At 39.5% G+C, this 26,620-nt stretch overlaps 2 protein-coding genes across 2 annotated transcripts; both read left to right on the top strand.

Annotated features, from left to right (window-relative positions):
* The first annotated feature begins 404 nt into the window (after positions 1-404).
* On the top strand, positions 405-12,954 carry LOC117948008 (dysbindin-like). Its single transcript, XM_034877434.1, has 4 exons — positions 405-827; positions 9,301-9,450; positions 11,043-11,192; positions 11,883-12,954. Exons 1-4 carry the CDS (start codon positions 785-787, stop codon positions 12,176-12,178), a joined length of 639 nt encoding a protein of 212 aa, XP_034733325.1. The 5' UTR covers positions 405-784; the 3' UTR covers positions 12,179-12,954.
* Positions 12,955-15,572: 2,618 nt separating this feature from the next.
* cdh26.1 (cadherin 26, tandem duplicate 1) lies at positions 15,573-26,024 on the top strand. The gene is made up of 19 exons (XM_034877433.1): positions 15,573-15,767; positions 16,579-16,632; positions 16,729-16,821; positions 16,933-17,082; positions 17,170-17,317; positions 17,558-17,727; positions 17,824-17,952; positions 18,054-18,239; positions 18,344-18,600; positions 19,449-19,594; positions 19,699-19,929; positions 20,017-20,232; positions 21,031-21,152; positions 22,061-22,135; positions 22,851-22,904; positions 23,116-23,202; positions 23,827-23,862; positions 24,567-24,638; positions 25,046-26,024. The coding sequence occupies exons 1-19, from the start codon at positions 15,588-15,590 to the stop codon at positions 25,256-25,258; spliced, it is 2,619 nt and encodes an 872-aa protein (XP_034733324.1). The 5' UTR covers positions 15,573-15,587; the 3' UTR covers positions 25,259-26,024.
* The last annotated feature ends 596 nt before the right edge of the window (positions 26,025-26,620 follow it).

Here is a 26,620-nt window from a genome sequence, read left to right as displayed (position 1 = left end):
ATATACATTTATTTGGATAACAGCTGATTTGATTCAGGAGCGCATCGATTAAAAGTTGGTCTTCCTGGAAGAATTTACACTGAGCTACATTACGTAGATTTTATAACATATTGCACGGTGAGAGTCAGTCATGTACATTTCTGATCTTTTTAATTATGCTGAGATATTTATTAATATGCAGTAACTCTTCTCTTATCACAGTTTACTTCTAAAGCTTTCATCCTACAAGAAAGTGAATAAATATATACATAAAAGTTGAATCATGAGGGGTTTAATCCTGGTGCAGTCCTTGATAATATGTAAAAAGCCTATACACATTCTGATCCTGTTGACCCCTTTGTTGTCACCAGTTGGTACAGGCCACAATACCGTAGCCCACTATCACTCTCCCCCTTTCCTAAGCGGCACAGCTCTTTACAATCCTACTGAGCCTGTCTGACAGAGAGAGCAAGACAGTGTGCGTGTTTGTGTGTGTGTGTGTGTGTGAGAGAGAGAGCTGAGAGGCAGCCAAGATGAGAGTGTGAAGCAGTGAGAAGGAAAACCTAGAAAAAAACAGCAAAGGCGATCAGAAAGGGGAGGAGGGCAGCAAACACAGCAAAAAGGAAAAGCAGAGTAGATAGTCTTTGATAGTCCTGGTGCCAAGTCAAGAGATGCAATGACTAGATGACCAGCCACTATACACACCAGCACCCTGTCCTGGAGCCTTGACAGGAGGGGACAGGAAAAATACACACACACTCAAAGGCAAAACACTCTCTTCAACCAGTCCCACATCCACTGGATCATGTCGTCTACTGGGTCAACAAACCACAACAAACGTCTGGCATGTAAGTAACCAACAGTGTATGAGTTAACAGAAACGTGGCTGTGTGTGTGCAGCATTGTAGAGTTTATTGTAACTTAATGTATTGTATTGGGATTTACTCTACGATGCTGTTGCATTTAACACTAAATGTGCTCTTTTTTCATTCTGGGTAGGTATTTACTACATTCCTTTACAAAGTACAGTCCCTTTGGGTGCGTTTGCATATGGGGTGGCAAGGGAAAGCGTTATTATAAAATTGTACAAATGGTATTAATTCACAACTTGTTCAGATCTATGAATCACGAAAAATAGTTCACTGTTCATGAGAGATGTTTAATTCAGCATTAGTTAGCTCTTTGATAGGATAACAGATCAATATTAGCTGGATCTTATGTTACACACAGTGTGTACATAGGAACTTCATGGCTGTTACATAATTTCTTCTTCTGGGTTATGTTAATGAAAACTGTTCTCCAAGGATTCATTATATTATTACTTACAGAAAAACACTCAATTACACATGTTCAATTTATCCTTTTTCTTCTCGGTCCAGCCTTGAAACAAACCTTTTTAGCAGCTACTGTTCAAATCTAATTTCCCAAAGTAATAGGTATGGCCATTGGCCTCCTCTTTTTAACTAAATTAGCTTGACAGCATTAATGCTGGTGCAACACTGTTGATGCAGATGAGGTTTAATCACAGTGAAGGGATGACAACTACTTTTTAGAGTCTGACTAAGCTACAGGAAGATGGTCTTTATATAGAAGTGACTACAGAGACAACAGACTAACTGCTACCTGCTTGGCAGAGAAACATCGTCTTGCGTTCTAATTGAACACATTACCTCACAAGAGGTGTTTCTTTGTGTTTAAGTGTCAATAGAATAAGCGCTATTTTCCTATATAACTGCTGCATGAATAAGTTTCTGTGTGGGGATGCATGTGAGTGTTTCTCAATCTTTACAGACTAAAGACAGAGCGCTATGAGCTATTGAAAGCCCTGTCTTGACTGACCTAAAACAGGAAAAATGGGCTTGTTAGAGGTCATTTTTGCATTCGGCCCTGAGCAAAGTGCCTTAATGGCTTTGGGATTTGACCTGGGAATGGCCTGGGAATACACAATCTGATCAGACACTTACGGAGCAGGTTGTCAGACAAGGTTCAAGAGACAATCCCAGCACTGGGAAAATGGGAACCTGAAGATGAGAGTAAAAAAATGATGTAGTCTTGATTTTATTAACGTGTTCATGTAAAGTATTTGTAGGTAGAGCTTCCTGCAGCATGACGTAGTATGATGACGGTGGGTGTAGCAGAAAGAGGTGGTGTCATAAATGAGCTTTCTGGATTCACTTTCTACTCGGCGGCTGTGTGTTTATGGATGTGTTGTGTGTGGGTGGCGAGGGCAGTGGGGAAGCAAGGCGGGGGGAGGTGGCTGTTGTGGTGCAATGATCTCACTCATAAATGATTTATGCTTGATGGATTGCTGTGGCCATGAGGCCAGCATAGGAGAGTGTTTGGCTCGGTAAATCGGTAAATAATAATACCAAAAAATGATGTGGCTGTATACTGCTGAGAGCAGGGTGACACCATCATCGGCCCCCGGGGGAAGAAGAAGCTGCATTAGAGGAGGCGTGGAGTTTGAGATAGATGAGCTGTCAAATGTGACTGGCCAAGCAGTGCAACTAGCTCTCTCTCTCAAACACAAACAAACACAAACACTCTCTCTCTCTGTTCACTAAAAACAAAAAGATGATCATGGGATTTCTTTCCATTTGCCACAGGGGGACTGAACGCTTGCACCATGTGACTCTTTGGTTCAATGAGAACATTTGTTCCCTGCTTTGCAGTTCCTGGGTCTGTTGATGTACTGTATGATTGCACCATCAGACTACTACAGAGCTGCTAATGATGCATGTTTCTAAGGTTGTTGATGTTTTCATCATTGAAAAGATGCTGATAAGGTAGCCAGAAAGAAGACAACAGAGAGAAACATGCATGCTTGGGCAAAAAAAAAAAATCATGATCGAGACAGATGTGTAATTTGGCACATTTTGATGGGCATATAAAGACGAGCATTGTGAATTATTGGGAGCAGAGCAGTGAAAGTTGCTAAAGGATCAGACCGTGGAAGAATAATCAGAAGAATGAAAAAAATCATGTGCTTCAGCTCAACTGTCACCTCTGGCCCTGGACCACCCACTGCTACATCTTGTGTTAGATTCCTACACATAAAGAAGTACTGATGATCTGATCAGCAGCAACACTGAGGGAAAATGTCTGAAGGAGAAATAATTTGGACTGTTGAGGAAATGTGGAACACAAAGAGGATAAAGAAACAAGAAAAAAGAAAGGTTTTCTTACAGTTCTAAAGCCATTGAAGTTCCTTCTATTCAGTGTGTGTTTCTCTCGACACACAACAAATGCACAAAATGCATGGCTTCACTGCACCCTTGTTTTTTTGTCAGTATGAGACTTAGCTGAGGCAAGCATACCCGGTAAAGCTCTTTGCCTCAAATCACTGACACTACAGCTACTTTATACCGGGAATAATGCACAGCAGGCTCAGGTTGCATAACACCAGATTCTGTTTTCTTTGACAAACTATTTTCCTTCCTTCCTTCCTTCCTTTCCTACAAACTCAGCCAACACATCCTACATGCATGCACACACATTCACACAACCTGAAACTGCATAATCATGCACTATAAATCAGTAGAAGTCCAGTGTTGTGCAGTTGAATGATTGCACCATCATTATGTAACAGTAAGCCCTAGGTAATTATGGTTCAGTGTGGGCTGAGATGGAGCAGGGATTTCTGGGTAGGGGGCATAGGTCCTGTGACAGATCACAGGACCACATGGAATTTCAGACGGACACTCTTAAAATACTGTAAAGCTTAACACCATGAGTAGCCTACAGGATTTGTCTTTCTGTCTCAAGCCAGAGAGAAGTCTTTCAACTTATGTGTTTTCCCAAATAGTGGCGTGAGATGAACAAACAGGAGTATTTATGATGCCCTAAGAAAATCTGTATTGACTTGTATAAATGTCTTTGGTCATAATGTTAGGTAAAAATAATTGTAAGTATATGCAGCCTTTTTCTGTCTGCAGTCACCACTCTGTCTTACTTGATGTCCCACCCACAGCACAATTTGATTGGTTACACGTCAATTGTACAGTAGTCTATATATCCACAACTTTCCACTTCTGGGATTGCGGGAATTCCGCTGTTGTCTGTGTGACTTTTCTCTCGCACAACTAAAGTAATTTTTTGAATGTACGTGTTCCACCAAACTGTGTTGTACCAAAACAAGTTCCTTTCCGGAGACTATTTTGCAGCAGCACCATGAATCTGTGCAGAGCTTAGCGCCACCAATGACGATGATGATGATGATGATGATTTTGATTGGTTTAAAGAATTGCCAATAAACCAGAGCACATTTTTTCCATTGCTGTGTGATCTAGCCAGACCCTCCTTTGTAGAGCTGCAGAGGAAGGTTGGCAATGCATGACTAAGCACACAGGAGTCTCACTTTGCCAGACATATCTCCACAGTGCTGTGGAGTAAGGCCTGGCTACACATGCATTCTGGGATAGGAGGAAAAAAAAAACACTCTGTGGGTGTAGTTTGCATTTCTTTAAACCAATCACAATCGTCTAAGCTAAGCTCCTTACACAGCAACGGTGGCTCAGCAAAATAGTCTCAGGAAGGAACTTGTTTTGGTAGAACATTTGTATCCTGATAAAAGAATGGGCCACATACAATATTAAATTAAGTTAACTGTTCACACCACACAATAATAAGCTTTTATAATTAGCTCAATACATGGTTAAACGTGACTTTTCTTACCGTTGTATCACTGTGTGTATTAGTAATCCCCCATCACTCTGTCCCAAAACGTCCAAGTTAGATGGTAAATACTATAAAAATATTCCTTGTAAATATTTGCCATCATTCCCGGAAAAAAACAATCAGGCCTGCTTCGCTGCACGATCCACATTTTCTTCTAAATTTGCCATTTTCACCAAATAGCTTGTTAGCTCAAAGTTTGTTGTTGTTGTTTCCTGAAGCAAACCGAGGTTGAGAACGGCAACACAAAGAGTGGAAAGTTAGGAAATCAGGCAATTATTATGTAATGATGGTGAAACATCACACTATCATTGGGGGAGGAGGTGCAGGTTCAGCGCAGACGCCTTTAGTCCTCAGAGTACATCTTCCCACTGTGATGGAGTTGTGGTCCCTGGACTGAGATTCTAATTCCTGGATCCTGTTCTGCAGTGGTAAGGGTAACAACATTGCTACTGTGTCCCAGGGAATGGTCAGCAGAATGAGTTTGAGATGTAAGACACTGCCAGGGCCATGTTCTGCACATAGCAGTCATACTAAATTATTAATAATATGGTTTTCTTTTTCAAATAATATTGTTTTTACTGTCCATCAGTGGTTGTAACAAAGCCATGATGTGTTTTAGTGCAGTGTCAGCAGTCATAGACACACAAGACATCAGGTAAATCAGTGGAACCAGCAGATTTGAAACATTCTACGTCCTCTCCTTCTCCTCTCCTATTTTCTTCTTCCTCATTTATAAGCTCTGTCTCTTAAAATCAAGCCATCGCAGCCGTTCTCTGTTCCTTGACCCACCTACAATAAATCCTTTCCATGTGAGCTGTATACTGTGTGTATTTTGTGGACTATGAGGTTAAAGCCGCCTAAAAACTAAATGGGTTACTTTGTTTAACACCATAACGGTTTCTTCAGACTTTGTTATCACCGACCCTTACATAAACTTTCACAAACACCAGTGTCACCCATTTGCTGGCAGTCAGTGTCCGTGCGTTCATTATTCATTAGGCAACTATTTCTCATTTTCACTACAATTAGTTTTTGTTTTTTTAAACTTTGGACTGCCTTTGAGAGACTTAAACAAGAGACTTACATATGTACGATTGAAAGTGGAAAAATACTTTATTTGAGGAGCTAAACAGCCACATAAGCATCGTTGGCGGTTAATAACCCCTGTCAAAAGCAAGGGATTCCCTCTCGGAGGCTGTGAACACCATCTGGGTCTCACACCCTTATTTGCATGGACCTCCTACGTCTTCCACAGCAGGATGGTAGAAAACTAAGAGGTTATCTGGATGAGTCAGCCTTTTTACATACATGTTTTTCTCCCACGCTGGGACAGACAGATGGAGACATGCAGAGGAGCTTGTGCGTGGGTTGGGCATGTCAAATGGCAACTTGAGTCGCAAAATTTGATTTTTAGAGAAAGAGACAAAGAGAGAGAGAAAGAGAGAGAGAAACCCATGAGGCCAGCCAGCAAAGCTGTGCAGTTTCGTCACCATGGGCTTCGTCACTGCTGTATCAGCCTGTAAACCTAGATTTTGTTGTATTTAATCTTTTTATTGGTCAATACTTATTTTTGTAATGTTTTGTTAAAAAACATACTGTATTCATTACTGAATGAAATTGGTTGTTTGTAACAATCCGCTTAAATATGCAGTGCACAGATCTTATTAAGTAGAGATAACTAAGGATGTAAAGTAAAGTTTCTGTATGGGAGGGGTGGGGTCATTTGAACTGCTCAGTGCTGAATCGGTGCAAAGGCTCACAGGAAAAATATATGGTCTAATTGTTTTTTGTCCTGGTTATAGTATATTTTAATAATGTTCTGTTAATGTTTTGGTGTGCATTTCTGTTATCTGGGTTTTAGTTTTGAATGGTTGATTGGTTGATTTATTGTTCATGCTTAGCTGCATTTATCGTTGCACCATGACCATGACCCAGGTGGGGATTGATGGGGTCTGGACAGTGGCAACAGCCAGTCTCTGAACACTATGAATTTAATAATTCAGTATAATAAATGAAGAATGTCATCTGGTTAGAAACATACCATGTCCTGTTTGTATCATTTCAACTTGTGTTGAATTACATTTTATTGAATATGTTGGCTGCAGAACTATATTGTTGTAAAAGAAAAATTACCGTATACTTCTGAGCAACCTTTTTACTAGTGCTAAGTAGCCAAATGTTTCACATTTGTTATGTCTTTGCATGAAAGCTATAAAGCTATGGTGCGTAGTTTCTGTTGCCCCCATTAGGAATACTAAGTAATGAGAACAAAAGCTTTTGGTGCTTCCACATGATACAAGCCTTCCGTGACTGCCTACTAATGTAAACTTGAGTTGTCTACTGCATCACCTTGTGTAGGAACTAAACGGTTTTAGGCAACAGGTTTCCAGGCAAATTTCTAGTTGAGTCAACTAACTCGGGATAGGAGTGTAGTAACTGGTTTATTTGTCTCAAACTGCCTACTGCTACTAAATAGTCCAAATCTTTTTGACTGAAGCAGAATTGGTTGCTTTTCTCCAGAACTGTGATGCAAAGTAGTGTTGCAATTAAGATAAAGTTTTAACATACAAAAAATTCCCCACTATATTAACTTTTTCTATATGTTTTGATATGTTACTGACAATCACATTTCCATTCACGTCTGGACACTACTGGTTTATCTTTCACAACCCTGTAAGCTTTATATCCTTGACTGCGTTCCCAACAGAATTGTCACTGTGAATTCCAGAGTGGTTTCCTGCCTTCACAAAAGCTTGAATGACAGGAATAAAATGCTGTGGTTAGTGCATGACAGTGGACACCCCCCCCCTGCAGGGCTGTGGAAGAGTGACTTACAGATTGACAAGCATGGGTCTCCGGAGATGGAGCAGTTGACAAGGCAGGCTGGGTGACACAGACGTGTTTGTTTTCAAAAGAGGAAAAGTAGCACTCTGTAGAGGTCTGTAGTAAAGTAAGTACAGTGAATTTTGTTACTGTGCATGAGGAATCCATCTGCCGGATGACATGTGAACATGTTAGTCATGGAAGCTTGATACACACGTTACACACACTGGTTGTCAAAATGAGCATTAACTACACACATGCGTACGAAAAGCAAGAATGCATGTGCACAGACTCGTACGGTTTACATGAACACGCATTGCAGTCATACTCACCCGCACGCACTCACACACACAAACATTAAAAAAAGTCCAGGAGCTGACACTTTGACTCATGTCAGCTCCTGGAGCCCAGTGGGAGAAGGCACAATGTGTGCTGAGGAGGATGTAGCACGGTTACACAACCACAGCTGGTCAGCATGGCAGAGGTCGATTCTTTAAAGTGGACCTAAGGACAGATGCTCTCTTGTTTTTATTACAACATGTCTGCATTGAAAGAAAATAAAACATTGTCCCAATGAAGTCACACATTGGTACATAGCAAGGGGATCTTCAGAGATTTGGAAGGTTTGCAACAGCAGACTTTTCCTTCTCTGTTCTGATTCCACCCATAAGTCTGCAAACACCAAGAAAGGAGTAACTGCAGCTCAGAGATGGTGCTTGAGAAAGGGGTGTTTTGACAACACACACCCACACCCACACCCACACACACACACACACACACACGCACACACACACACAAAAACTCCAAACTGATGCCAACACCGAGAAGGGACGATCAAAAGCCAATCTGTCATAACACAACATTGTTTTGGCATACCAACCAACATCCATGCACCAGAGATACTGTATAAGTTGCAGTTAAATAAATCTCCACTTATATACACATTTACACTTACATAATTTTGGCATAAGAGTCCAACATACTACTCCTTACTGTAATGTTAAAATGTGTAATTGGCAGGACGGTTGAGTTTTGGGCACACGCAAATTATTACTTCAAAACACACCTAGTTGCTGCAGATATTCAATCAAATGTTTAGTTAATCACACGGCTAAGGTTGTGCCATTCATACAAATCTTCATTTGTTGTTAAGTGATTTTCACACTGCATGTTTGTTTGATCATGACCACAAGAGGTCAGACTAATATTACGAAAGCAATTATTTTGCCTTAAGAAAAGTCCCAGAAAGGGCTGACTGACAGGGGAAGAAAAGAAAAGATTTAAAATACAAACAAGAACTACTGCATGCAATATTGCATGCATATGGCATCCGGTTACTAAAACAATTTGTATGGCGATTATATCTTTACTTGTACATTCTACAATCCATTAATTCTTAACTGCTAGTTTACAAATTAGCACATACTTTTATTTATTGAGGTCTGAGTTTTAGGGAGACATTTATTTTTCACAACAAACTTACAAATCACAGACAACATCTTAATAACGGATAATATTCAGTTGACTGTATTCTTTAGATGAGTTATTGTTACTTCTGTTGCTTGAGAGGAAACTTGAATGTTTGGAGGTTTGGCAAATACAAAGAAAGAGCCTGCAGCTAATAATGGGTTATGACGGGACATGAATCCACAAATCATTACAGGCTTTGATCGTTTTACTAAATCTATTCTAATAGATTCTATCTATTAAACACTTTATTATAAATTGTATGAGATTGATACCAAGGCTATCTGTAAAAAGTGATTAAACTGAATGCTTTTGTAAATGATTTTTTTCTATGTGTCTTGTTTGGGTGGTTAGCGGAGAAAGACAACTCTCATCGGGTTTTGGACAATGAGTCTGCTCAGCACGTGAAGCTGAAGGAAAGACAGCGCTTTTTTGAAGAGGTCTACCAGCATGACGTGGACAACTACCTGCCCTCCGCTCACCTGCAGGTCGATTGCAGGAAACGTAAGTAAGACGTCCAGTCTTGGAGGCAAAAATACTTCCTGAGTTTTAGATTTTAAGTCAGGGTTGTCAAACTTATTTTCACCAAGGGTCACACTGGAAAAAGAGAATCACACCAAGGGCCACCTTTGTAGAGTTTATCGACGTGCTTTTGTTGCTGCATGTTACTTTTTTTCAACATTTTGGTAGTTTAGTTTCCTTATTTTTCTTGTTTTTCTTCTGACTTTTTTGTGGCTTTGTCAGACATTTGTCGCCTTTTTGTAATTTTGTTCCTTTTGCGACATTTTTGTACACTTTTTGTTGCATTTTTGTTGACATGAAGCCCTACAAAAATCATCAAAAAAAGTTCCTAAGGCCATAGAATTTAGCAAATCAAGCAAAACAATTATACTTTTATTTTTTAAACACCACTTGTTTCACAGCCTAAATATGAAAACTCTGCTTCTGGGGGAATTTCAGCAAATCTGCCGTATTCTGTTTGAATGTCAGGTAATTGCAGTTTAAAAAACACTTTCCCATGTTTTGGCCAACATGTATTGTGAACCTAACCTGATATACAGGCTGGATCTAAATCTGCAATGGGCTGGATTTGGCCCACGGGCCTTGAGTTTGACACATGGGCTTTAACTAAAAAAACAGTGGTTGTGAAATGTTCTAAAAGATAATTCCATTGGCAACTGTTTGAAATCTACTTAGCACAGAAGAAGATTTAACAAACGTATTTACAGGTTTAAAATAGGGTTAAAATATCTTGTGTTTCAATATAGGATATTTCATACATCGATAACAATACATATCACACAACATAGCATATTTTCTGGTTATTCAATAAAAAGTCTGCATTAAATTTTTTGAAGGTTAAGCCTATTTTTGTATACATCTGTGTGTATTCTCTCATTTTATTTACAACTTAATTGTAAAACGTTTTAGTTCTTTTTTCAACATCACATTAGAAACGACAGAAAAAGATTTATACAATGGACATTTGCGATTGCAATGACATATACTGTCATATCACTCAGCCCTAGTTTCAAAATGCATTCAAACCCTGCGTTTAATTGTCACTATTTATTACGATCATTTAAAAAGACCTGAACCCTTGACAAAGATTCAGGTGTCAGTGACTCAAAATCTGGTAACATCAATTACCTCTGATTTAAACAGTGTGATTTATGTGTGGTTTTGGCTGCATATATCGCACAGCCTTTATTTGAGCAGCAGTCAGAAGAAAAACTACAACATTTTAATGATTCTGCAACCATCACTACAACAGACAATATTTATGCACCCCGCACATTTATTCATTCCCTGTGTCACCTATTGTGCAGTAGAACATTTCTATTCATCTGTATATCCGTATGTTTATTTTTTACCTGTCTCTTTATAACAAGGGTGTTCATATATTACTATTATTATTATTGTAAATCTTGTTCTATTTTTCTATTTCTTGTAATACTTTTTGAAAATTTTCTTATGTCTATTAAATGTGTATTTGTCTTATTCTGAGGTGTGTGAATTTGTCCTTTGAGCTGGTGTTACAAGGACATTTCCCCAGTATGGGAGTAATGATGAAGTCTATCTTATATTATGTGCAGCCCCCATGGGAAGTATCTCTTCTATGGAGGTAAATGTGGATGTCCTGGAGCAAATGGACTTAATGGACTTCTCTGACCAGGAGGCCCTGGATGTGTTCCTCAACTCAGGCTCAGGAGCCGACGAGGGGGCGCTGGCATCTTCACTACCAGGTGCATTGCGCTGTAATCAACCTTCTTCCACTATATTTTTCTAAAGCCATCCCATTTTCCCATGCTCATTTCACATGCACATCAAACTTTCTTTTTACATCAGGTGCAACCAAACACTACATTTTGTCACTGGGACAGCCTGTGGTTATTTTGTATTGAAAAACTGCTCCAGAGACAAAATGCACACCACTGGTGTTCTGTAGTTTATCAGTGTGTAGTAATATGTAGAATTCTAAGTATACAGGTACATTTTAAGCCGCTTTCATGTGCAAAAATAAAATAAGTACCTTTTTAATACTTAGGATGTGAAAAAGGTTCTGTATGAATGACATTTTAGGTGACATATATCATAATCACATCCTATGATCAGTGTTTAAAGAATTACTGAATCTATCTATCGCTTGTTTTGCTATTGTGCTTAAGCTTAACCATTTAATGGGAAAACAAACGATTTTTTATCTGATCTAGGTCTCCCATCTGGTTTCATTGTAAATCAGAAGAGCCATATGATGTGATTTTTTTTATTTTGATAATTGTGTTTCTATCAAGAAATCCCCAGATTATAAAATTTGTGGTTTGTCAAAACTCCACCTGAGGTGGGAAACCTTGAAATATTCCAGGTGCACCCTGCTGGAAAAAAACAGCACCGACAGAACAGGTGCAGACTTGTCTAACAGTATCTGTTCACAGAGAGGGAGGACGAAGAAGAGGATGTGGACGATGAAGATGCACAGGTTGTGTACAGGGAGCGTGCACCTTTGACAAGGCAAGATGAAGTTCAACGCGGCTCAAAGTCACGCATGTCCTCTACATCATCGGGTTCCAGTGATACCAGCGGGGGTGGAGTAGACACACCCGTGATCCAGTCAGACGACGAAGAAGTCCATGTTGACACTCTGCTGCTAACCTCTGTTCCCCACACCAGGGATGAAGAAACAGAGGAGGAAGACGAGGTGGAAAGATGCCTTGCGACTAAATCTCCATAAAGACTAAATTTAACCCTCTTTAGACATTAGAGTTTGTGAAAAGAGCCTGAGGTCTCTGTGTCTCATTTTCAATCCTTTCTTTAGAGGAAATCCTCAGCATGTTTGACCCGGCTGTGAATTTCTGCATCTTTTGAATGTTTCGCTGAGTCCATTGGATTTTATATTTAAACTTAAAATATATTTTTCCTGTTAAGTGTTTAACACTTTATAGAAATGTGCATACAAACAACATGAGTGATCCCATTCCAATGTATTTACGTTCTGTATGTTCTGGCTGAGATACAAAATAGTCAGTTTAAGATTCAATAACAGAGGGAAACCACCCTCCAGCAAGGATGCAGTTTTATCATCAATCTTCTTTTTTCAGAAGATCAACATGAGGAATCTATTGCCACGTGCATGTGCAAACTATTTACAGTATCATGAATGGAGCTCTGTTTGTAAATGCATGCATTTTGTTGTTTGTTAGTGACTACATTATGTATCTGCAGAGTTAGTCATTGCTGTACTTAAAGTTACTCCTCTCCTCCACGTAAGGTGTGCAATTTCGGTGTTGGAATGTGTGTGGGTGTGTGTTTTTTTTTTGTGTGTGAGGGTGGGTGTGTGTTTGTAATGGGTGTGGACGGGATGGTAAATATTACTATACATGAGGTATTCCCCTGGTGCTTCTTTCAAAGCAACCTTTTTACAGTGTTAATCATGACGTGTATCTCTTCCCCACTTAAACGTCCCGCCATGAAATCAATAAAAATAAAACAAAGGTTAAAACCACTAAATTTACTGTCTGCCTGTGGTCTCTGACTTCCAGTCCTTGGCTTTCGGTTTCAAGTCAGACAATGATTACTGCATACTATATACTTAAAAACAACAGTTTATTTTTTTTTCTTGCTGTACTCCTTCCCTTCTGTTCATACTGGATGTTAAGAGGACATTTCACACTCACAGGTTCACTCTATATCACACATATCAGGAGCTGTTTATGAGTGTCCAACATTGTGTTTACCCATATCATAGTGTGCATAGTGTGTGAGGAAATCAATTTCCTCAGATGCTTCTCTCCTCTCTGTACAATTTTCTGGTTCATCCGGTTTTACAAGTTTCCTTGTAGTTTGCAGTACATGAACTTGTACACTGTTATAAACTGACTGAACTGACAAAACGACTGAACAGACAGAGCTGAGGGGTCTCCGACAGATGATACGAATCTTCGTCTTTCAGGGGGCAGCCCAAGCTCTCTGTTATGTTTCTGTGCCCTACATCATGGCAAGGACTGGTGTTGCTTGCGGCACTGTTTGCCTGTCCTGAAATGCTGACAAGCTACAAGACGCTGCATTATGCTCTACGTGGTCTGGTTTTTGTCATCGACTTCACGACACAATTGTTTCTCTTGACTTTTCTCCTTGCTAAGAGCTTGCCCGTATTCCTACAGATAGACACACAATTGTCAGAACTTCACAATATAGTGGAGAAACACACTGAAACCGTTCTTCCATAGGAAGAAAATGAAAAATTAGGAAGAAAGTTCAATAAATCAATTTCATCGATTGGCCTGCAACTGTAAATTGTAAAAACTGTGAATGTGCCCGAGTCAAAACTTCCATTTAAAAGCATAATTAGGACGGAAGCGCCACTTTTAAGATTGCCTGTTTTGGTTTGCGGTCAAATGGCCTTTTGAATGGGAATGTTAGGGGCCCTTCTATGATAGCATAAAATGGACTATTTTTAAAACACTGAGAAGGCTCGACACACCATGAAACTTTGCTCCAAGTATCAACACATGAACGCAATCCTTGAGAACATGGTTTGTGTACACAGAGTTCACTCAAAAGAAAGGTTTTGAACTCACTTCAGCAGTTGGTTTTTCTGTTCTCCACCATCTTGCCAGTCAATTAGAGTCTGTGTACACAAACAACGTTCTCAATGCTTGCGTTAATGTATAGAGCCCCTGGTGATGCTTTGAGCAAAGTTTCATTTTATATCAAGCCTTCTTAGTGTTTGAAAAATATTGACGTTGATTCTGTCATAAAAGGGCCCCTAGCACTCCCATTCAATGTGCCATCTGACCAAAAACGAAACTAGGTCAATCTTAAAAGGGACACTTCCATCCAATTCATGCTTTTAAAAAAAAGTTTGACTTGGGTTCATTCACAAAAAGACCCTAGGTTGCATTTTGGCGAGAGTTACGCTTCAACCTTAGTCTTGAGTCAAATATTCAAACAATCATCATTGTCTTCAGAAAAATTGACAAATTTGCACTGTTTAGGCAGCAGAATCAGCTTTGGATTGTGCAAAATGGCAGAAAGACACGGTGTGTACTTGGTGAGTCACATAAATGTAATTCACCCAAAACTACAGTGATGGCGCTTAACAAAGGCTTTCTTCAGAAGTGACGATACAACAACAAAACAAAACAACAATTCTGCAATAAACATTGCTTGCAGGATTAACAAGCACAGTTGCTAATGACATCTCATTGCGTGACAAAACAAATAGTTTTGTTGATGATTACAACCGCTGTTGCATTCATAGGATATTAAATTTTATTATCTTCCCACACTGTCATAAAACCGACTAGCCAAGCCTGTTTTAGTATTATATGTGGGGGATTTTTAGCTTTCTTTAGTTATGCATGAATGCTTCATAAATACAAAGAGGTGGACTGCAAGAACTCTTTCCGGACGTTTCTGAAAACCAACCTGTAAAACTATCAAACATGCCCAAGGTCAGATGAGGATGTTTATCATCTGCCAGACATACTAGAACATGACAGAATGAGACTCACATCCGGGACTCACATCAGCCCCTGTATGGATTGTTCACATGTTCACATGGAGAGACTACAAAATCGTACAATTAATGTTGCATTTTGTGCGCTGGTCGCATTCATATCCTTTTTATTTTGATGTGTAAAATATATTCCTTTGATTGATAAGTGATGTTCCATTAAGACAGCCCAAGAAAAAACAAATGCAGACACACCAAATGGCCCTTGGCTGGTCTGTGTATGGGAATATACACGTGGAAAAGAAAAACGGCACCGAAAGTATGCCATTGAGAGCTGGTTCAAAGGCTGACGTAAACGGTACCAGCGGTGTTTAAACCAACATTTCAGTCACTTTATCTAAAACTTAAAGGACCTATGAATTTGAACTACATTTGCATGTGATGCAGGCCAAACATAAATAAGACATGGTAACTTGAGCTACAGAGCTGGAGGGACGTACACCTGAGCCGAGCTGTTTCTCAGCACAGCCGGAAAGTACACGTTATCGTGTGAACCAAAACACTCTCTCAGAACGTATTTTACAAAATGAAGAGATTGAACAGATCAGTTTAAATAAAGCACAGCTCCTACTGGCCTTGTCCTACAGAGAAATTGTATGTAAACAGACTGCATTTTAAAGATCACATGACTGCACGACTGAACAAGTCCTTTGTTAACTGCAACGTCAATCTGCCTGCTGCCTGCAGGCATTGTGGGCTGTCTTCTGTGCACTCTTACTCAAGCTACCTTTTACTTTTGGAGTACTCCTACAGAGGATATCACGCCGAGTGGACCAAGATGAAGAACATTTCCCTGCTTCTGTTGGTAGGCATGAAATTCTACGAATGTCCACAGCTAGAATTTGGCATCATGCTGTTTTAACATTTGTAAACAAAGTGAATGCTTGGTTATTTTCAGCACAAACTGTTTGTTTTGAGAGCTTGTGATTACATGTTAACTTCTAAAAAACCAGCACGGAATCTCTTCATACAGTACATATACCTTCTTTTTGAAGTACTTGGTTATGAAGCAGTTAAGTTCACGAGTACTTGGCTGTGCTTTTAAGGGAATTGTTTCTTCCTGGTGCCTAAATAAATTAACTCTGGCATTCAAGTGTGCAGATGTGGAATACCTTTGTTTCTCTCTTGAACTGAAAAGACGAATACCCCTAAAAATCATAGCTTATTTTAATAAGTGCAGTGACTCACATTGTTAATGGATTTTGATTGTTTTGTTAAATATTTTGCCATTCATTTCTGTTGTTGCCTTCCGCCAAGTGCTGTTTGTAAGACTGATGAAAATCTAAATTGGTGTAATGTTCTCAGTGCTATTACTGTGATTATGTGCCACAGCCTACATGATGCACTCCTGCTCTAAGACAAATTAAAAGTAATTCTTTAAAAAATTAAATAAAGAAATAAAGCATACAGGTTAGATAAATGGGAAGCTCTATGTTGTACAGGGGAAGAGTGTTTCTAAGTTTTTTTCCAAGTTGATGGAGGAGCAACCTGACAGGGTGTGTAACCCGCCTCTTGCCCCTGATGCATGCTGGATTTCTCTCCATAAACCGGATGAGTGGGTATGGAAAATGGATGTCTGTTGGGACCCTGTTTAAAAAGCCGTTTTTCTGTTGTAGGTTGCATTAACAACCCTCGCGGAGTCTCAACAAGACATCAGCCGTGCCAAGCGGGTAACTGCTTTATGCTTGGAAATGCAAAACAAAATGTTTGGATTCAAAAAGAAAGTTATAACAATTGTATGCTTGATCTACGTTCTGTATTAACAGGAGCTTTTGGTGCGTTCCAAAAGAAGGTGGGTTTTGTCTACAATTGAAATAGTAGAGGAAGATAAAGGGCCATTCCCCAAAAAAATTACAACGGTGAGAATGTCATTTTGGAAAATAAATTACCAATCAGTCTGGCAGCTCAAAATCCTGGCTTGGTCAAACATTCAAACAATAACAGCTCAATGGTTTGTGTCTTGGAAATAGATGTATAATGACAAGACAGCTGAGGACGGGCAAATCTACCGTATCCATGTAACGAGTGACACCGACTCGTCAGTGTTCTCAATTAATGAAAATACCGGAGACGTCTATGTCCATAGATCTATCGACAGAGAGGAAACAGATTTCTTCAAAGTGAGCTAAGACTGCATTACCAATCCCATTAATGATGCCGATTTTTTACCACTGACAATCGTTTAACATGAGTACCTCTACCCACAGATCTCGTTTGATATATTAAGCAAAACGCTGCACACTGCAATAGACGACAAACTAGCTTTTGATGTACAAGTGAAGGACATCAATGACAACGCGCCAACATTTTTCGACCTTCCTACGATTGTGGATGTGAAGGAAAACTCTGAAGAGGGTGAGTATACAGTTCCATAAGTATGCACATTTTTGGCCAACTGACAAATGAAAACAAAGAATAGTGAGTTCTCACAATGTCTAGAGGGTTAAACACAAATGTGTCAAAATGATTTCAAGCCTAAGGTGCATCTTTCACCCTGTTTCTTATGTACTGTGCATTTTCTGTCCCATTTCCCCTCTTCCTACTTTTCTATCACACATTCACTCTCATTTGCTTCCTTTCCTTAACTTCTTGAAGGGTTCTTGCCAGTGCAGCTGAAGGCCTCGGACAGAGATCAGACGCGCACACCTAACTCTCAAATCACCATCAGATTGGTTAAACAGACCCCAGCAGAGCCCAAGATTGGTTTGGAGGTGATTAGTGAAGGAATGGCCCAGCTCACCTTTACAGGATGTTTTGACTACGAAGTGAGTCTCGGTGACTTACAGCGGCAGGCATACCACATACACCCATACTGATTTGTCAATATATCGTCTAAAATATCATCTTTTTTATGTTTTCAGAAAGAAAAGACATATAAAGTTACTGTTGAAGCAAAAGATCATGGAAATCCGCCCCTTTCCTCTACTGCTGTTGTTACTCTAAATATTGTTGACTCAAACACTCATCCACCGACATTCAAGGAGAAAAAGGCACTGATTTTTTACTATTATTATTATTATTATTATTATTAATGAAACAACTTTTCAGTATGATGTATGATGTTAGAGATGAAACTGTTATGTCTTTCCAGTACCAAGGTAAGGTGTTAGAAGCAACCATCAAGGACGATGTTTTGAGAATTATGGTGGACGACAAAGACACGCCTAAAACTCCAGGCTGGCGTGCCAAATACTTCTTCATTGAAGGGAATCAGGAAGGAAACTACAAAATTGAAACTGATCCCGCAACTAACGAGGGCATTCTGAGCGTCATCAAGGTAATTTAGCTTTTTTGACGCCAACAAAGTCCAGCACAGTTTTCTTTCTTTTCATAAACAGCAGCTGCACCAGTACTGACATTACTTGTGTGTTTTTTTTCCAGGGCAAGGATTACGAGACGACAACTAACACTACCCTGGTGGTTGGAGTGGAGAATGAGGAACCTTTATTTGTTTGTAAATCTAAATCAACGGCCCGCCCACCTCCAGATACTGCAAACATCACAATCAAAGTGATAGATGTCAATGACCCACCTTACTATGAGAAAGGTTTATTTAATGTGTACCAGAAAGAAGAGGAGGCGCCAGGAAAGGTGCTGTTCACGCCAAAAGTGAAAGACGATGACTCCGACGAAATCAGGTTGGTGTCTAACACTGTAGGACTGCTGTTGCTCGCTGCACCCATTGCAACATAGTGAATAGAGACTGAACTGTGCTGGATTTTTCAGGCTGTTGCCGAGTTAAAAAAAAATCATAGCTCAATCTATTGTCTCATATCTGTTGTTTTATTAACACATATGCATATCATAACCAAACACTTTGATCAATTTGGTTGTCAAAGAATTTTGACCAAAATGTGGAGTGAAAACTAAACTGAAAAACAAAAAATTCTCAGGGCTCGCAGATGACAAATACTGTAATAGTAACATCATGCTTCTTAACCTATCTTTGGCATTGTGATGCTGCCAGTTCAGTATTGGCCAGCAAATATCCATATCCCAATCTTGATCAATCTGCAAAAACCCAGTCTCGCATTGCCAGACCTAAGTATGGTCTGGTTGCACAAATTAACATTCACGAATAAGGGGAAAATGTGCTCTGGGTTGTTTTTATTTCTTTAAACCAAATCACAATCATCTTAGGTGGACAGTGCCCTTACAAAATAGATAGCAGAGATAGTGGAAGGGGAGTATAATGTCTGACATCAGGTGCATGTCAGGCTCTGTACCCGCACTGTACAGACCAGCAATTACCTAACCGACGGATTGGTCGGGGCCCTACTTACAAATAGGACATGAAACTTCTTATTGGAAATTATGTAAAACATTAACTGGCATACTGTATACTGTATAAATAGTTACTTCAACTTGTAGTTATGCGGTACCTCTACTATTTTGATTGTGGCACACAACAAAGCCACACATTTTCCACGTTTCCAGTAGCTGCAATTCAGTGCTTTCAGGTAACACATTCTCCTCCTTTGAAAAGGCATGTGATCATTAAAGATCCAGCTGGCTGGGTGACCATTGATGAGAAAACAGGAAAAATCACAACAACTAAGAAGATGGACAGAGAGTCACCATTTGTTGATGACAAAGGCATTTACAAAATTATCATCGGTGCTACGGACAATGGTATGAAGGAGCCCTACTGTATTTTCTAATCATACACAATTTAGATCATTTTGTCCACAGGTAAATTAATAAAAAAAATGTTTTGTTTTGCTTTGGTTACCAAGGTGAGCCTCCAGCCACAGGTACATGCACTGTCCTGGTCCACCTAGGGGATATAAATGACAACGTGCCCAAGCTGGTCAGTAATACGGTGATTATGTGTGGAAACAAGGACAACAAGGTCATGGTGTCTGCCAACGACACAGACGCCATTCCATTCGGTGCACCCTTCATCTTCTCCCTGGGGGGTGATGACAAAACTCTGAAGCAGCGATGGAAACTAGACCCTACCTTTGGTCAGTACATATCTGCAAACACTGCTCACAAAAAATGTAAGTTGTTTAACTTGAAGAGCCACTTTACACCTCCCTTTCCTTCCACAGGTACGGCCAGTGGGCTAATTAGCCTGACTACCCTTGCTTATGGTAACTACTCAGTGCCCCTGGAGATTAAAGACCAACAGAGCTCGACCGGCAGTGAAATTTTGAACGTGGTAGTGTGTGACTGTGGAGAGGGAGATGTTTGTCGTAGAAAATTGCCGTCTTCATCAAGCCTTGGGCCAGCTGGCATTGGACTGCTCTTTCTAGGACTCTTTCTGTGTGAGTATGGCAATCCGTGGCAACATTAACAAAACCAAAAAGCTCATGCTCAATACATTTGCAGTGACTCTTTTCAGAAGCAAGTTAATTAGATGCAAATCCATTTCTCTAAGTAAATAAAAATGTATCGAGATTGTTAGCTCATACTAAGATCAGTCAATCATTTAACTAATAGAATGGCAAAGTTTGTGAGGATTTAATACAATACTGTTTATATATTACTAAAACAAACTAATCAAACTAATTTAACCATTACAAACATTTTTTTACATTTCCAAGATCTCCTTTGGATCAAAATAATTCTATCCTCATGATTTGGTCTTTATTGGTAAAACTAAATTTGTGGATTGGAGTGAGTGTGCAGGCGTAATACCAATCAAAACATGTTATCTTATCTTTAGCATGTTAGTTACAATCCTGTGTATGTATATCATTTAAAGCCACTAATGTGTATTTTTTGAAACATTTATTTGGCCAAGAAAGTTCAGCAGAGAGCAAAGCTCCCTTTTTTGGGGAACGCCCTGAGCACAGTCTCACAGTTCCACACATTCACTCCTGGAAGCTTCCCAGTGCAACCACAGTTCTGTCTGTTGGACAATGAACAGCTTGACAGGAGCAGTTTGGTCACATCAATTGTGGTAATGAGAAAGGCGCAAACGCTTCTCTTTCACTGCCACTCCCCAGCTTTATCTTACTAATTAATTTAGGCCACTGTTGCCTTTGGCAATTATGTGACAGTCTGAGAACAGACTGTACATGTTGCATTCTCAAGTATTATTTCTTTATGTGTGTCTGCAGTTCTGCTCCTCCTCTTTACCTGTCAGTGTGGAGGCAAGCAGAAGCACATGCCCATGGTGGAGGATGAGGGCAAACAGACCCTCATCAAGTACAACCAAGAAGCAGGGGGCTCCGCATTGAAGGTGTGTTGGTTGTGATGCGTCTGTGCATATTAGAGGGCGTAAGATGTGATTAAGTATGTAGTCTATATCCACGTCGCTCCACTTCCGGGATTGCTCCGGTGCTGCCAGAAATTTTTGAGCCCATGAAACTGAGCGTCGCCCATGAAGATTGCGAATGGTTTATAAAAATGCAAATAAACCAGAGTAAGGTTATCGCTCATACCGTAATGCTGCGTGGACTAGCCAGACCTTCCTCTGCGGTATGGTGATACATACAGTATGTGCCTCATTTCTAATCCAAAACTATATTTTGCATGCACATGAAATTAAGTTTTTAATAGGAATTAACACTTGCACAAAACAATTTTGTTTGCTATTCTCCATATTAGCGTGCAATAATAGCCCCCCTCTTGCAGTTTACTCATGTGCCCTCTCAAAAACTCTGCGCACAGGTAGACGCTGCTGCGCTCGGTCTCAAGCTCTTCACTCTGTGCACACTCAACTTTTGACACTTCCCAGCAATACAAGTGTGCCACGGAACCAACCAATCGGAGAATTAAGGGTCAATTCTGATTGGCTGTTTGTCTCCAATAGGATCGCAAATATTAGTGAACACATCCGCAGGGAAACAGTCTTCAATAAAACAATTCCTCAATCAAAACAGGAATTTAAATCATGATTTACTTAAAACAACATATCAGACAAAACAGCTCAACACAAAGACATTGCTGAGCACGAAAAGTTTTGTTCAAAATGTAATTTTATGTGCTTGCAAATTATAGTTCTCTGTGCGCAAAACATACAGTTACTCACTCAGGAATGAGGTACATGTACAACACCGTTAAAAAGTAGGCTATATTACTCCACCAATCACACCCAATTTTACGGAGGGATCTAACCTATTTTTTTCTCTCTCTCTTCTCTGCCAGGCTGAGCACACTCTGCTTTTTACAAATATAAACAGTGTGGCTGTGACAGATGGCCTAAAGACTGGCAGCATGAAGGTACTCCACCTCTCACCCAGTCAGTGTGCGGGTGCAATTTCTATTAATCAATTAATTTTCTTTGTTACATGAACAAGTTACAGATCCTGTGAATTGTTATACCATCAGCTCCTTCAACTTGTGCATTATTAATGATAAAGCAGAATTTGGCCAACAGATAACAAAGGAACATTAGATTTCAAGTTTAGGTTTTATAAAAAGGCAACGGTCTAAAGGCCTTAATACAGAAACCAAGTTACTACATAAAGAAAAATGTAGCTCCTAATCCCGCTGAAAAATGGATGACAGCTACAACTTGGTTACTTTGTTACTTTATTGTGTCTCTAATCAAGGCAATGACAGCTAGACAGCTATGTGGAGTAAAATGTAAGCTGTTGACACAGTCGTGTCATTAATGACAGGGTGCGTGCAACATTGTGCAACACAGATCTAAAAACAGTAGCGTGACGCTAGAAGAAGACATCTTGGATTGCTTGATATAGTTTGGATGTACTGATCACATTTACTGCAGTTAACTGCCAAACACTGCAGTATCTTTAAAATATGAGATACACATTGGTGGTAGGCCAGGAGAGGCATAAGTGCAAGAAATTATTTGACTGTAATGTAAGTGATGTAACTGATGTAAAAAAAAAAATAGAATGCCATTTCCGCTTGCCTCTGCTTGCTTCACTAATTTGCTTTGCTCAACTAAATAGTAATTATTATCAACTAGATGTCTCAGGCTACTCAAGAAATGTCCCTGGACAGGATTGCGTACAACACTGCCGTGAGTAACAGCTCTTTCAATAGCCTCATTTGTGTGTTTGTAATTTCACAATACAAATGATTACAACAATTTAGAGTAATGCCTCAAGCCGCAGGACTGGTTAAAATAAAAATAATTACAGTGAACGTTAGAGTGTTCTGTGGTGCATCCACATATGACCTGGTAATCTGCAGTTGGTGCCTAACTAATTAACTTTACTGTATATCACTAGCAAAAGAACAATACCATGACTTCAATGGGCACGCAGGCTCACAGACACACTCTCAGAAGCCAGAGCCAGGGAGGAGGGCAGACCACGGTGAGTGCCCTTTTTGGCGTGTTACCTGATGATTATGTGATCATTGTTGCCTTTCATCTCATTGCTCTGATTCATTGTAGAGCGTCTGCAACCACATGAGCAACACTTGTTTTCTACAGTCTGTGTTTCACACAAACGGAGTATTTTCAGGTTTTTCCCCCAATCCCATTTGTTTGCGGGTTAGTCTTTTTGTCTCTATCTGCCAATTTTCCAATAGTTCACATGATATCTCAAAAACAGATGTCCTAAATCCTTAACAAAAAGACATGAAAAAGAGGTTTTGGAAGACCTTTACTTATCTCTTTGTCAATAGATACTGTATCTAAAAACATATCACTAGTTTAATTGTCTATCTTTATATGTATTATGTAGTTTAATGTCTATTTTATTTTATTTTATTGCATAGCATAAATGCAGCAGCAAATTAAACAGCATTTTTAAATGTTTAACAGGCGTTCTGTTGTATTTTATTGCGTTGTACTCAATTGTGTTTCTACCATCTAGTCTGCCCTTATATAAATTCAAACTTAGCAAACTTTGTAGGATGATTTCTCCGAGTGCTATCTATGTTTTTTTTTAAACCCACAAACACAAGACTTAATCTGTTTATTGCATTGATTTCAGTACTCTACATGGACAAACAGGTCTAACACCTACCAGGTAAGTAGGGCTTGTCATTGAATCAGCATGTTTTAATCCTTCACTTTTCATTGTATTCACTTTCTAACGCATACAGAATATGTTAATCAAGTAGTGGGAAACTGTGGAAGCCCTAAAAGGCAAACAAGATTTTTTTAAATTTTTCAAAAACTTACTTTGTTGTCATGCTAATTTCGGCCATGAGAGGCTGATGTGCACCACTACCCCTTCTTCATCCTGTTTTTAATAGAATAGGAAACTTTTATGTTTTCTTTCACATGTGTTTTAATTTATCCATGCACTCTAAACACAATGTGCATTTACTCTGTGTTAGCAAATTATACAACGTTAATGGCTTCTTATTATCTAGAAAGGTATTTTCATCTGAGGTAATCTGCTGTTAGCTATACTGAAGTTAGCCCGCTTGCAAGAGAATTCACCTTTGCCTAACATCAGTATAGCGAATGCAATTCACAGATGAAGAAGAAAAAAAAAAGAGCATGTTTTTGCAGGAAATTCTTTTTTTTTGAATGAAGCATTGAAAAAAATTCACCCGTTAAGACAGATAAAAAACTGAGCCCTTGCCTGTAAAGCAATAGTTCTCTTTTGCCTCTCAGGGCTTCCTGATAGCAATGCATACATAGAATACATATTTTACAATACATAGAGTACATACAATGTATATTTTATGAACCAGAGCTCACAATCCTCCTCTTCCTGAACAGGGAGGCTCATCAACATATAAACGCTCTTACAGCCAAGTGTCAAATCATCAGATCACAGATCAGATCGCCAGGGTGAGTGTTTGTCTTATGTCCGCATGTTGAAGTGTCCCAGGAAACTGAACCCCAAATTGCTCCCATGGTCAGACCAGCACATTGCATTTGTTTGTGTGAATGAGCGGCAAATTGTAAAGCACTTTGGATAAAAACTCTATATAAAAGGCAGCCATTTGCCCAATGTGAAGGCAACAATTGCTTTGTAGTGAAGAGGATACTTCAGTAATGCTTGCGTGATTATGACATGGATGAAAACCACATCACTTAAGGTTGTTCGCATCGGCTTTAAGCAAAAAAAGAACATCATTACCAATTTGGACTGAATGTCTGTATATTTACAGTATATTTATTATATATTCTTTTAGTTTTTTAAACTTTCTGATTTTGTAACCCAGAAATCTTTTGATGCCTCCTCAATCCCACAGAGATTGCACACGCTTGATGTGGACCACCCAGTGTACCTGCCCCACGAGTATGCCTACGAGGGACAGGGCAGCCATTGCAAATCTCTGGAAACCCTGTCAATGAGCAGCGAGCCGGGAGATGATTTGATGTTTCTAAATAATTTGGAGCCAAAGTTCAAGACCTTGGCGGGCATTTGTTACCAGACACTTCAAGAAAAAAACATTCACATCTAAAAGGCACCACTGGACTGGGATTTTTTTATCAAGCAAGTTGCTATTCGGTCCGAGTTTGACATTGTAATTTTGGACGGATTTGACTGAATCTTTGAAGAAAAGATATGTGACAATGGTTGGATTACATCTCACATATTCGTTTATTGCATGTTGGCATCCCCATGGAACAAGGATTTATAGCTTTTGAGGTTTAAGGTTTGGGGTTTGTGGACGATTTTGCTTGCTTGAAGATCGGGGCACTGCACAAACTGCTTCTGGTGCTCTGGTGATTTTGAAATGTTTCGTTTGACAGTGACTGGGTGTGTTTTTTTACTTTGATATTTTAAGAGTTGCAGTCAGTGGTTTCAGCAGCCCATCATTTCTAGAGCTTCCAGATCTCTGCAGAATAAATCCAGACAGCGCGCTAGAATCTGAGTTTTCTCTTGCACACTAAAACAACTTTTGAACATAAACACGTTTTTAAACTGTATGTTCATCTGTGGTATATAGGTTGTTTTATTTCTGACAGTTATCCCAACATATCCTGTGCAGAAATTTGACCGGTTAAAATCATTGTAGTTTGACAGTACTGGGACAATGGTATTGTTTATAATAAACAGAAATACCATACCTGTTTGTGGCTTGCTGTTTATGATTTGGTGATACAGCGTTGGGGTATTAACAACCCTGCAACGCTACATGGTTCCTTTCTTGCTATGTTTCTTGTGTGCATTTTTGAATCTGCCCTCTTAAATGTGCATTCTTTCAGAAAACATTGAAATTTACAGTAAGTATAATAAAATGATACCAAACAATATACTCTTACAGACAGATAACATAATAGTTTTGGGACTGTTTAGGCCTTTATTATATAGGACAGCTGAAGGTGTGAGTAGGAATGCATGCAGCAAAGGGCTGCTGGTTGGAGATGAGCTTTTGTCCGCTGCAACTAGTGCTGAGCCTTTGTACATACATGTTTAATTACTTTTATTACTTAATCCTTTACATTTGCACGCTAGATGAAGAGGTTGTCTGCGAGGTAGTGGTGGCAGCAGAAATTTCCTACAGCATGTCAGAAGGGTTCACAGTTTAGTCGGGCTTGGGTTGACGTTTTCTCACCCTGCCTATCATACCAGTGACAATCCTACCTGACATTGTGTGGTGTGTAGTGTACTTCAACCAATTTCTGAAACTACATGACCACACATGGTCGGCTCTGTAAGCTGTTGCTAAAAGTTACAGTGGGCACCCCCACTCAGTCTGTCGGCAAATGTGGCAGAACGTGTTTTTTGGATAAATCCATGTACTGTAGAGACTGTAAATGCAGTTTAGGTGTGTTGTTCAAATGTTCAATGTTCAAATGTGACACTCTGACGTTGGTTC

Source organism: Etheostoma cragini, chromosome 7 (genome assembly GCF_013103735.1).
Source record: "Etheostoma cragini isolate CJK2018 chromosome 7, CSU_Ecrag_1.0, whole genome shotgun sequence".
NCBI classification, from domain to species: domain Eukaryota; kingdom Metazoa; phylum Chordata; class Actinopteri; order Perciformes; family Percidae; genus Etheostoma; species Etheostoma cragini.
This window is presented reverse-complemented; position numbering and strand designations above follow the sequence as displayed.

What these genes read in the sequence shown, in the direction of transcription:
- LOC117948008 (XM_034877434.1), top strand. Translation starts at nt 785, where the DNA reads ATGTCGTCTACTGGGTCAACAAACCACAACAAACGTCTGGCAT. An exon ending in GCAGGTCGATTGCAGGAAAC is followed by an intron (nt 9,451 to 11,042) that starts GTAAGTAAGACG and finishes TATTATGTGCAG; the next exon opens with CCCCCATGGGAAGTATCTCT. An exon ending in GCTGGCATCTTCACTACCAG is followed by an intron (nt 11,193 to 11,882) that starts GTGCATTGCGCT and finishes ATCTGTTCACAG; the next exon opens with AGAGGGAGGACGAAGAAGAG.
- cdh26.1 (XM_034877433.1), top strand. Translation starts at nt 15,588, where the DNA reads ATGACTGCACGACTGAACAAGTCCTTTGTTAACTGCAACGTCAATCTG. An exon ending in GAAGGAAAACTCTGAAGAGG is followed by an intron (nt 17,318 to 17,557) that starts GTGAGTATACAG and finishes AACTTCTTGAAG; the next exon opens with GGTTCTTGCCAGTGCAGCTG. An exon ending in GAAACTAGACCCTACCTTTG is followed by an intron (nt 19,930 to 20,016) that starts GTCAGTACATAT and finishes TTCCTTCCACAG; the next exon opens with GTACGGCCAGTGGGCTAATT.